This window comes from the organism of the source record quoted next, unplaced genomic scaffold (assembly GCF_019419815.1).
Source record: "Pyrus x bretschneideri cultivar Hongxiangsu unplaced genomic scaffold, Pyrus_bretschneideri_v1 Contig47, whole genome shotgun sequence".
Classification (NCBI taxonomy): Eukaryota; Viridiplantae; Streptophyta; class Magnoliopsida; order Rosales; family Rosaceae; genus Pyrus; species Pyrus x bretschneideri.
The window spans coordinates 1,371,136-1,384,788 of record NW_025999784.1 but is presented as its reverse complement, the minus strand read 5'-3'; the positions used below and the strand labels follow the sequence as shown (position 1 = coordinate 1,384,788).

The window sequence follows — 13,653 nt, the reverse complement described above, 5'->3', positions numbered from 1 at the left end:
TTTTATTTATTTATTTTGATCGAACTAAAAAACCCATATCACTTCTATTATTCGTTACGTTGTCTTTGATAAATTTGCCGTTATCAGTCGATTGGCTCTGGCCACATCGCTTGTTTCCTTTTAAAAACTCTTTTCATGATTGAATAAAGAATGCATAGTGCACTTACATTGATGTTACTTAAGATATAATTTATGTGGTTATTAATTTTTTATATGTTGCGATTAACTAGTAATACCTAGCTAATGCCTTGCATGTTGTTTACAAATCCTATAAGCCATTAGCTATCCTCTAACAGTCCCACGACCTTTGTTGTAACTGGTTCTTGAGTTTGGAGTTTAATGGCTTCACATGGTCAGCTATATTCTCTCATGAATTAGTTTAAGAAAGCAGACTTGAAGAAGATTATAATATCTAAAGTCCGGAATAAGGCTTGCTCAATTATATGATCACTTCATAGTTAATTAACAAGTCTTAATTCCGTGTTAATTTATTTTGAACTCAATCATGTACACCACACGCAATTAATTGTGAAGATGAACATCCTAAAGCGTAATGCGTTGATCTTAGGTTTTAATTAATAATTAACAGACTTACATGCATGATATAGATATCTCTCTGGGGAAAGTCGTACGTATCAACTTCAATAAAAACTCACCTCTCATGTGGCAGATTCACTACGCTACGTTCATCAAATGGAAGCTAGGTTTGGGTATATAATCACAGAATCCATATATATCAGCAGATCAATTCTCAAAAAACAAAAAAAAACAAAAAAATTTGGTTCTTTAATTAGCTGATGTGATGCGGATCATTCTCAAAAGTGCCCCGCGTTTTAGACTTGTAGCTTCTCTAAGCTTTGAGATTAGTATCGTTTGGTCTCTAAGATTAGATGAAAATGGATAATATACTATATGTTTGATGTATATATTGAAGTTACATGTGAATGATTTCTCATTTTAAGAAGATTACGAGGGAATTAGACATGAAGATACTTATCCTTTCTTTACCATTTTAATAAGGTGGGATTGCATCAGATAAGTTCTCTTAATATCAGTAAGTTCTACCTTCAAGTTGGGCACAATATTTTTAGTTTTCTATAACGTTATGATTAATTTTAGCTAGCTATACCAAATGGAATTTTTAGCTAGCTATACCAAATGATACACTAAAGGCGTACATAGGAGGTGCAAAGTTGGTTTTATAATCGACTTATATTTTATGATAATAATATTATGTTTTATAAGAAACTTGAGGTTCTATCGACATGTAAGGTTTCTTAATTTCTCAATCTCTGTTTTACATTCTCAACACGAAGAAAGTTTTTAGTATGTCGGAAACACGGTCTGGTATACTAAGTGTTATAATACAATTGATTGAATTTTTTTTAAGTTTCCAACTAATAATATTATTACATTCGATGTATCCTCAGCATACTAAAAAATCTCTCGTCAACACCACTCCCCTCACGCACATATTCAGTTAGGTGGAAGCACGTGAGCTGTTAAACTAAGATGTAGCTAGTTTACCTGATTGTGGCATCATAAAAAAAGTTGAAAATCACTCTAGTTAATTAAACCAATTGACAAGAGGAAAAGTAATTCTACCTTTCTATAAAGCATGTAAAGTCCATTATAAAAACAATTTATATCTAAAAACCTGTTTGCAAGTTGTAAGCTCCTTGGGAATTGGTTGTGGCACGAAATAAGTGGGACAAATTAATGTAACAGAGAAAAATCTTACATTCAGTAAAGTATGTCCTAAACCCTATTTGTTGTAGTTTCCTCAAACGTGTTTCCTAAATCCTAACGCTTAGTCAATATTATAAAATATGATGTAGGTCGGTAGGGAGTTCCATGCATTTGGAACTTGGCGAAAGAGACATCAGATAAGACTCCAAGATATGATGGGATGAGATAGGTACTTAATACTTTTGCATCTTTCTATTAGACTTTCTTGAGAAAATAAAATTGCATATTTTGGTAGATTGTAGAAGGTTAATTCTTTCACTATCTAATTGTTGTTCTCGTTCACGTGTTAGTCTCTTTAACCTAACATGTACGTTAAGGTATGTTAGGTTATGCAATATTTTTTGGGCAATGCTATCTACATTTTTTTTTTTTTAACCTCTTACACAGTTTTGTTAATTTTTGTTTATTGATTTTCTTTCATTTGAGCCGACAGACAGAAATTTAGAGGATTGTGTGAAAGGAAAAATGAAGTGTGGATAGCACCACTCTATCCTTTTTAAGATAGTCTCGAAGGTGCTCGCTAACATATTAAAACCGTTGCTCCCTCAAATTATATCACAGCAACAAGGTGCGTTTGTTCCTTGAAGACTAATTTCTGATAACTTGATTTTGCTTCGAAAGTGGCCAATTACCTGCTTAAAAGAAGAATGGGAAAGAAATGCTTCACTACCAAAAAATACTATTTACCTGACGAATCAAATTTCGTCGGACAAAATAACAATAGGTTAATTTGCTGCTTTGCTAACTTGATAGGTGACTTGCCAGCAACAAATTTCCTTCATGCTGTGCACTTACATTTTATTTCCAAGCAAGCACTCAATCCATTTTGAAAAGTAGTAACGGAACTTGTTAACTGTAATTATTTAACAGATCATAATATTTTGTATTAAGAAACATAAAGGCATATACTTCAGTAGATACTATGTCAAAATTTCTTCAATGACAACAAGTTTGTAGATTGGACCAGATCACCCAAAAAGAGCAATTTTTTAGTGTACTGGAATACCATCACATGGTATGATATTCTAACCAAATTATAGCGCATACAGTTTATATTATAATCTTGAAGTGGTACTTATGACCTAAATGCCGTTCACTGATCATACCATAATACGTAGAATGAAAACTCCATGTAGCAGTGTTTCAAGTACACCCAGATATAGCTACCTCAAAATGTTTTCCGCCTCTCTTTGTAGGGATTGATGTGAAACGCCTTCAAAGCTAAAATTTAATTATATTTTTGTATGTTATATAATGTCAACTGTTAATCTGAAATATTTATCGAATCAATTTTCATTTGAATGAATGGTCCAAAACAATAGTAAGATTTTAAATATATGGAAGGATAACGATACTCATCGAGAAGACTTTAAAGATTTGTAGAAGCCGAGCCGATTGGTGGGGACTGGGGAGTCCTTATACTAGAGGTTTAGTTAAAGTTGTGGATTTGGCCGTCCCAACGTTCCGAAAATTGAGTGTTATTTGTCCCTTGTTTTGTTGATTTCTCAATCGAAGACTCAGGTGCATGAAAGAGATATACACGTGTTTGTTAGTCTGTTGATTTTAAAAATTACAAAGCTTACATAGCGCGTAGATCGAGTAACTATGAGCTAACTACATCCTTGTGGTTAGTGTGGGGGTGCCAACTTGCGACCGAGCTCGGCCGGGCGAATAGAATAGATGTGATAGTGGTATCAAACGCGCTACTGACTTTGCACTTGAGTGACGATGATCGAGGAAGGCATAACTCTTGGCCTAAGGTTTTAGAACCTAAACACAAGATTGCTTAATTAACTGCAAAGTTCAGGATCTTCTACATTGGGTTCGATTGTTTCAACTATATTCGTGAGAATATAAGTGCTCCAAATCGATATCAAGTTGTACGAGCAAAGATATTCAAAGGAAATGAGTGTCTTTATGGTGAACATGGTTCGACCTTCTGAATTCCGAACTATGGAGTGCACCTGAGAATAATCTATCATTTAACACCTCACTTCGTCAAAGTCTAGTGAGTGACCTATTTAGACAAAAGAATTGAAAACTCTTTGTCGGCAAAGATTTTGAATAAATAAACAACAAATCAGAAGCAGTGTTGTAAATTCAAACTGAAGATACTCTAAATCGCATGATTATGTAGCTTCAGTGCTATTTACTTCTCAAAATTGAAGATATTGTCGTTGTTAACACAATACTTTTTACTTATTAAAACTGAAGATGTGTTAACGAGAGGGTTACGATGATTAGTATTTTTCTCAAGGTTATGAGAAGGGTTTCACATAGTGCGAGGATTTTCACGTAGAGCGTTTTGAGTTGTTTTTGGAGTTGAACGGGCTTCTCACATTGCAAAACCACTTCTATTTATAGAGTGGATTTTCATGATAATCATGTTTGTCGAGGTAGAGTCCTGATAGGACTAGCCTATTTGGCATTCCTCTATTTATCCCTTCAATCCCTTCTTTAGCTGAAACTCGATCTTTAATTAGTCTCAGCCTCTTCGACTTAAACTAGGATTCTGAACCTAGTCCCTTTACACATTTAATAATCCTCCTAATAATTTGAATTTTATAAGAACTCATCCTGATCCTCAGCAATCCTAATTCAACTAGGACTCGACTAAGCTGCGCCTGGGGACCTCCTAGCAATCCTACTTTCATTTGGACTTGGTCGAATTAAGGCTCTTCTGGTCTGGGAGCACGCTAGCCTGAGGAATAACTATTGGTCTGAGAATCGTGGTCTTTTAACTCGGGTTATCTCTTCTTAGCCCAAATTCTGTATTTCAAGCCCAAACAGATCACATGGAAATCAATTAAACAAATTACTTCATCTCGAGCATAATGCATGGATACAAGTATCTACGTACTTTTGAGTAGAAGAATTTAGCGTTTGGAATATTAATGGGGTAACATCGCCCAAACCCATATTTCTTCTCCTTTTTGTTTATTTCTTTTGGTCGAACTAAAAGACCCATATTTCTTCTACCACTCATGGTGGACTATCAGTTTGAACGTCTTTTATGGCAAATTTGCCGTCATCAGTTGATTGGCTCTGGCCATATTGTTTAACAAGTTTTGATTTACTTTCATATGTATCCTTTGAATACTTGATCAGTGTTTCAATTTTCTCAAAAGTAATACTTAATTCTACACGAAAACTTTTGTTTTGTTTCATTCTAATTTTCATATTTCGTTTGATTGGAAAGATCTGCCATTTCAATCAGCTAGCTGTCATAAACCAGAGTGCATATTTATAACATGAGGGAGATAAAAACTCTTTTCATGATTGAATAAAAAATGTGTAGTGCACTTACATGGTTGTTTCTTAAGAAATAATTTACGTGGTTGTTTACTTTTATAGGTAGCGATTAACTAGTATATAAGGACATGTCCATGCATGTGATTAACCAAGACGTAGAAATGACTAGCAGTAAACATTATTATTGTTTTTGTTAAATGCTTTATTGTTCATGAACAAGCATTCCTATACACAAGTTCAGATCAGCAAACGATGTGGATGTATCAAAGGTACAATGCTCACATTAGAAAATAATCAACTCGCGTTTAATGGCTTCACATGGTCAGCTATATTCTCTCATGAATTAGTTTATGAAAGCAAACTTGAAGAAAATTATAATATCCAAATTCTGGACTAAGGCTTGATCAATTATATGAATTTCATAATTAATTAACAAGTCTTAATTCCGTGTTAAATTATTTTGAACTGGATCATGCAAACCACACGCAAGTAATTGTGCAGATGAATATCCTAAAGCATATACGTTAATCCTAGGTTTTAACTAATAATTAACAGACTTAATTATATGTATGATATAGATATATGTGTGGGGAAAGTCGTACGTATCAACTGCAATGAAAACTCCAACGGCCGCCAGCTACCATTGATCACCTCTCACGCGACAGATTCATTCACCACGCTACCTTGATCAAATAGAAGCTTGGTACGTTTGGGTATATAAATTATAACACATCACAGAATCCATACATACCAGTAGAACAATTCTCATTAAAAAAAAAAAAAAAATTAAAAAAAAACTTTGGTTCTTTAATTAGCTGATGATGCAGATCATTCTCAAAAGTAATCCGCGGCTTTAAACTTATAGCTTCTCTAAACTTTAAGATTGGATAAAAATGGATAATAATAGAGGCATATATTAAAGGTAGATGTGGATGATTTCTCATTTTAAGAGGATTAGAAGAAAATTAGACATGAAGAAAACTTATCTCTTCAATCAGTATTTTAATGAGGGGGATTGCATCGGATAAGTTCTGTTAATCATTAAGTTCTACCTTCAAAGTTGGAACAGTGTTTTTATTTTTCTATAAAATTATGATCAATACTAACTAGCTATACCAAATAAGACCAATACAGACGTACATAGGAGGCGCAAAGTGGTTTTTTTATCTAATATTTTATGATAATAACATGATGTTTTATTAGAAAGTTGAGGGTTCTATCTACATGTAAGACTTCTTAATTTCTCGATGTGAATTTTTACATTTTTAACACGCCCCCTCACTTACATATTGAGTTAGGTGATATCATGGGGCCGTTAGACTAAAATGTGGATAGTTAACCTGGTTGTGATAGATATAAGACAGTTGGGGATTCACCCTACCTAATTAAACCAATTGCCTTGCAATTGGGTGATTCGATCCCCCTATCCCAACAAAAACAGCTCCACCCCACCCAAATCAGTAAGGCTATTCGGTGGGCCCACCACCCCCCCCGGGGGCGCCCGGGCGCGGCGGCGCGACTCAGCAATTGGCCCATTCTTCCCCGCCTCTGCGCTTCAGGTGATATGACGAAACATGACAAAATAAAAATTTGCATGTAAGGTTGCAGCAGCAGGAGACGGTGATCGAGGGAGAAGGTGGCAGAGATAGGGCCTCGTTTGTTGGGGAGGCCTTCTTGGTGGCTATGGCTCCCATGATTTCTGGGTTTCGAGATGGAGAGAGAGAGAGAGGGAGTGGGACAGACGGATTGAAATACGAACGAACATAGAAAGGAAGAAAAAGAGGGAGAGGGGAGGGAGAGATTGAGACGGACGGAGAAAACAAGGGAGGGGAGGGAGAGACAGAGGAAGAAAAAGATGGAGAGATGAAGGACGGAGGAAACGAGGCTGCAATAGACAAAAATAAAGATTGACAAAAAAAAAAAAAAAGTAGAAGACAAAAGAAAAAAGAAAATTAAAAATAAATAAAATCATTTTTTATTTATTTTTTAAAAAATAATTTTTTAATACTAATTAGCCGGGCATTTCATTTAATGGGGCGGGTGGAGAATCTGGAGATCCACTCATACAATTAGTATTTATTAATAGCATCTCTAACACTATTTTTGGATGAAGAAATTTAAGATTACTAAGGAATTTAAAAATGACGGAAATTGAAATGACGAGATTTTATTTTCTAGAATTTGTAAATTTTCTTGTTTGGCTAACCTAAAAAAACAATGGAATTGAATACGGAATTTGTTATTTTTAAACTCTCAATCGTAGAAATTGGGAAATGACACCTATTTACATGGAATTTGAACTTGGGAATTGGAGGTCCCAAATTCCAAGTTTTTTTTCCACGCGGAAATTCTAAATTTCTATGTTTATGAATCCAAACAAGGAAATTGGTTCATGTCAATTTACAAATTCTGACTTTTATCAAAATTCCAAGTTTATTTCCCTCATCCAAACATAGTGTAAAGGAAATGGCAAAATTCTAAGTGGAATACTATTGTGCATATTTGACATTAAATTTTTCTTCAACCGAAGTGTTATCTGCAAATTGAATTTGAAAGCTTAGTGATGTCAATTTTATTTTGAATTCATTTGAATGGTTGGTACCTTATTCTACTAGCATTTGAACCAATAAAAATTTTGTTTCAACATTTTTTTAATAATCACAACCACTTAAAGTTCTGTCTAAATAATAAAATAATATTTGACAGTTCGGTTGGAGAAGTACAAAATTTGACATAAGACTTCAAATTTTCACATCAACCATCAATTGTAATTTGAGTCTTATAATTTGATATCTCATTAGAGATGATTCAAGACAATAATTGTCAATTGCCCAATTGACTTGACAATTATTGCCTTAGTGAGGTGGAATTGCTCTCAATTTCCTAATGTGTAATCCACACTCTCTGTAAAGTCCCTTATAAAAACAATTTGAGAAAGGATAATGTTAAGAAGACTCTTTCAAAAGTGGGATTCTCAATGGGCAATTCGGCACTCTTTCATAATATTGCCACGTGAATTGTGTCAAAAAACTAAAGTGGAGGAAAGTCATAAAAACCCCACGTTTGAAAGAATCCTTTTAACATTTCACAAACAATTTATGTCCAAAAACCTCTTTGTAAGTTGTAAGGCCCTTGAGAATTGGTTATTGGCACGAAGCTAAAAGGGACAAATATTAGAGAAAAATCAATCTTACATTTAATAAACTAATGTCCTAAGCGAAAAAATAAAAATAAAAATGTAATGTCCTAAACCGATGTTGTAGTTTCCTCAAACATGTTTCTTAAATCCTAACGCATAGTCAATATAATAAAATATGATGGAGGTTGGTAGGGAGTTCCATGTATTTGAAATTTGGCGAAAGAGATATGAGAGACTCCAAAGCGTGATATTCGTCTGAGTGAATTTATAATTCTCAATCACAATAAGCATTAACTAATTTCAAGATAGCAATTTAACAAAAATGGCATCCAATTACTTGATCTGCTTTTGTAATTCTCATCAGCATAGATTGTGCTGCTTCTGTAATCAAAATACAAAAAGAAAAATATCAAAAATCTCCTTAAGTATTTATAATATATATAAAAATAAGTAACAAGATTGAACAAAAATCTCCATAAGTATCTCACACATTTTTTTTTTGTTATCGAATTGAACAAATCAAATGAAAATAAGTAACAAGATTGAATAAAAATAAGAAGAAAATAGTGTGTCTTTTATCGTTTCCCAAATATTTTATGATCATAGAAGTTAATTTATTTTTCCATTTTTTAATTCAAGTACCCTTTAAAGCATTATATCATTTTAAGCATCAACGAATATATTTTGTACTTTTTATTATAAATAAATTGAAATACGTTCTTCAACTTTTGATCTTATTGATGAGGGATTTGAAACTAGAGGCGGAATGCATCAAAAACCCTAATCCATTGGAGATCGAAAGTGATGAATCTCCACGGTTCCAACTTGCCAAATGTGACATACGTGGGATCTGATACGACAAGCAAGAAACATCCTGTCACTGCCAAGCTGAAAGGCAATGAAGCCGTGGACGTAATGCATCTCCCAAAACAAACACTAATTAAAGTCAACAATCACCAAATCCGTGACGAAATTTGCAGCCAAAATGCCAAACACTTTCATACTCTTAAATATGAAAAACCCATCAAATGATTCGAATTTGCTTACCATATGTTATGCCTTTGGATATACCTTTTGGACACGTGTCGATCTGGATGCAGTCCCACGTGTCACATACTAACCGCGAGGTATTGTCCATTAACGTTAAATCCAGGGGCAGGGTGTCATAAAAGTTTTTTAATAAATAGGGTTTAATCTAATTGACAACTCCGTTTTTTCATACGAGGAAGAGGAAAGAAGCAGACATTTGCTTTCTTGATAATTTTCTGGTGACATTAGAGGTTGAGGAGTAGTCCTTAAACGTTAAACATGGCGATCAAACGCCGGCCGGGACTGGTTCTCGCTGTTTTTACGTTAATGGGCTTGGCCTTCCCGGTGTCGTTTGGTGCATTTGTTCAGGGGTACAATCGTCCACCGGCTCGCAAGGACCTCTATATCCCTGCGGATGATCCTGGTTCTGCTTCTCCACAACAGGTACCGTTGAGTTATTCTTTTTTTATGAACTGATACAAGTTTTTTTTTTTTTTTTTCTCTGCCCAGAATTTAATTTAATTTAATTTTTTTGTAATGGAATAAGAAGTTTTCTTTGTTGGGGTAATTTGAAAGCAAGATTGTAGGCTTGGACGGTGGTGAATTAGGCCAAGATGGATTACCAGAATGAAGAAATCTGTTTAATTTCTTACTCACCAACCACAAGAAATGCGAGTGATTAACTAAAATCTCGTGAATTCCTAGATTATTTTTTATGTTGAACAAATGTTTATAAATTAATTATAGAGAGTCTCTTAGTCAAATAAATGGGGACAGACACCTGTGACACTAGAGGCCAAATTTGAAGTATAAACTAAACCTTATACGTTGTATAATGATCAATATCTTCATTTATAAAATATAAAAAAAAAAGACTAAAACCCAAATTGCACCAATAAGGCCTGGCAACATAACAAATTGATGCATTGTCTCCTGAATTGTGTTGTTATTTCTACGAGAGTAAAATTCGTGCAACTCCCAAAGTAAATACTAAATAAAAAAATTGAGATTTAAAATATCATGCTCTTATTAGATGGTCCGTATTTAGATTAACCCTAGCTAATATATTTGCTAGTTATGTGCACATGCAGGTGCATATTTCTGTAGTCGGTGAGGACAAAATGAGGGTGACATGGATCACCGACAGCCCTAGTCCGGCAACAGTGGTATATGGAACATCTACAGGTGTCTATGAAAGCTCTGCAACTGGAAATACAAATTCCTACACGTATCTTGTGTACACATCTGGGGATATTCACGACGTCGTTATCGGTCCGTTGAAACCCAACACGACGTACTTCTACCGCTGTGGATCCTCTGATTCGGATCCTGAGTTCAGTTTTAAAACCCCGCCTGCTGCATTCCCTATCACATTTGCAATCGTAGGTATGTGTAAATATGTAGCATATGTATTGCTTAATTAAATTTACCATTTATTTCATTTTCATATATACATACATACATACATACATACGTACATATATATATATGTATTCATTTCATATATTAATGCTCTTAAAAAATTTTACCAAGTAACCATATTTAATAAATTAATTTACCATTTATTTCATTTTCATACATACATACATACATACATACATATATATATATATATATATTCATTTCATATATTAATGCTCTTAATTTTTTTTTTACCGATTAACCATATTTAATAAATTAATGCCCTAAATATTCATTTCATATATTGATGCTCTTCAAAATTTTACCAATTAACCATTTTTTAATAAATTAATTGTTTATAACTATACTGAAAATTTAGTGTTAAATTTTTTTGAATTTGGATCATTGATTCGCTTAAATTTTGCTTGAATGTCCGCCAAACATTTGTGAACATAAGTATGGTAAGATCCTGAGTATGTACATGGAATGGAATTAATCAGTTCAAAGGATGTACATGTCATGTGGTACATTGTATGTAAACTAGTTTAATTGATTAGCACAACTCATGGTCTAATGATAGTTGTGTCCATTATGTTGGAGATTTCATGTTCGACTCATGCGTGCATACGCTAATGTTACCTTTTTGCAGTGGAGTCTGTATCTAGTTGTAGGCTTGTAGCTAACCCATTCTTATGTCATAGCTAATCACCCCATTAAAAATTATTCGTAAATATCCCATTGTTTGTCACAAACAAAAATGATTACTAGGAATTTGTGCCGGTGATATTGCATTTGCAATATTAAAAGAGTGTCGAGTTCGAATTTTATTTCCCGTTAATAAATAAATGAAATTAACTACCTACGTATATGCTTGGCAGGTGATCTTGGACAAACTGAATGGACCTCCTCAACCCTCGAACACATAGACAAAGTAAACCACGACATGTTCTTACTACCAGGTGACTTATCCTATGCAGACGTCATCCAAAATAAATGGGACTCATTTGGCCGTCTGGTGCAGCCACTGGCAAGCAAACGGCCTTGGATGGTTACACAAGGCAATCACGAGATCGAAAAGATCCCAATCGTCCACCCGCATGCCTTCACCGCATACAATGCACGGTGGCACATGCCATACGAAGAGAGCGGATCGGACTCAAACCTCTACTACTCATTCAATGTAGCCGGAGTTCATGTGATCATGTTGGGGTCGTACACTGATTTTGATCCTAGTTCTGCACAGTACCAGTGGTTGCAAGCCGATTTGGGAAAGGTTGACAGGGGGAGGACGCCGTGGATCGTCGTGCTTATCCATGCTCCTTGGTACAATTCTAATAAAGCTCATCAGGGTGAGTCTGAATCTGTTGACATGAAGGAGGCCATGGAAGATTTGCTCTATCAAGCTTGTGTTGATGTGGTTTATGCAGGGCACGTACATGCCTACGAGCGTTTTGTAAGTTCACCTTCACTTAATGTGCGAATAGTGTTAGAGTGATCACATTTTGCACTATCTAATTAAGTAGTTAATGAATAGAGCACAACACACTAATAAACACGTAATTAATCATGAATTTTCTCGCATAAGTAATGTTAAGGCAATCGCATTGATGAATTCATTAGTTGATCATACTATATATGTAGTAAGTGTTGTTGAAGCACTAAATAGTTGATAAGTTAATATGAGGGTAATGTCACTTAGTACTACAGTCTAGTGGTTTCCTCTTCATTGGTAAGTGAGAGGTCTTAGGTTTGATTCTTACCAAAGGCGATTTTGTTTTTCTTTTTTTAAAGAAAGTACGATATTCATTAAAGAGAAGAACACTTACAAGGCAAGAGGATAGTGTGGCCTCAATAAAAACCTTACCGGGAACCACATTATTGCTAGCTCATTGTGAGACTTAGCCCACTCTGTCACCCTTTTAGTATACATAGTATCATTTGTTCAACCAAAAAATAAATAAAATGAGGGTAATAACTCGTTTTGAACCTACTGCATAATTTAATCTCATTATTGAACCGTTCATTTTTTAGGTATGCATTCAAATAATATCATTCTTACAAAAGTCACATAAATTCGAAATTGATTAGGATTGCTTTTAATTATTTGGTTTGGTTGAATATATCATTAATGGTTTTATTTTACTTTGTTGTCTTAGACTCGCGTTTACAACGATCAATCCAATAATTGTGGTCCAGTGCATATTACCATTGGAGATGGTGGCAACCGTGAAGGCCTTGCTAGCAAGTAATTAAGTTGGCTTAATTAATTGCAGCTCTTTCTATCGGTTCCTTAAATATTTCATGCATTTCATTTATTGCAAACTCACTCACTTTTTCATTTTTAATATTCCAGGTACTTGAATCCGCAACCCAAAATATCGGTTTTCAGGGAGGCAAGCTTTGGGCACGGGCAATTGGTTGTAGTGAATGCAACCCATGCACTGGTGGACATGGCATCGGAATGAAGATAGTGAGACAATAGCAAGTGACTCCATTTGGCTCACAAACCTCTCGTCTGATCCTGCCTGCAAGAAGTAAACTGTAGTTGTTATACATAAGAAAATCCATGTATTGTATGTGTTACTTCTAACCCTAATAATCTAATGGGAAAATGGAAATTATTAGTTGACGGTCTCTATTATTCTTTCCTTTTGTGCGATCTCAGCTTTTATTTTTTATTATTTTTTTATACAATCAAGATGGGGAAAATGAAGATTCTAAATATATGAGTGTGTGCTCTGAATCACTAAGGGTGCGTTTGTTTGGCCTAATTAAATGAGACTGGACTGGACTGAACTACGAAACCATGTTTGATAGATGCTGGGACTAAGTTAAGTGAGACTATAAGGGACTCGTGTGGACTAGAGGCCTCCGTAAAGGTTCTTAGTGAGGCCCTCCCCAAACCATGGGACTTGCTAAGATCAGCTTCTTCCTCCTCCCTGCGAGCCCCTCTGTGAGTTCTGGGCTTCCTAATTTTGGATTTCGATGGGATTTAATTAAGATCTGCAAACTATCCCTAGCAAGCTGCTTCGCTTCGCCATGGTCATCATCCTCTAAAATCTTGAATCTCATATTTCCCACCA

At 34.8% G+C, this 13,653-nt stretch overlaps 1 protein-coding gene across 1 annotated transcript; it reads left to right on the top strand.

Annotated features, from left to right (window-relative positions):
* The first annotated feature begins 9,447 nt into the window (after window positions 1-9,447).
* On the top strand, window positions 9,448-13,204 carry LOC103963630 (probable purple acid phosphatase 20). The gene is given in 6 exon segments (XM_009376463.3): window positions 9,448-9,613; window positions 10,261-10,555; window positions 11,449-12,023; window positions 12,727-12,815; window positions 12,924-13,011; window positions 13,013-13,204. Coding segments are annotated over 6 exon segments (1,308 nt in total). The 5' UTR covers window position 9,448; the 3' UTR covers window positions 13,109-13,204.
* Window positions 13,205-13,653: the final 449 nt, after the last annotated feature.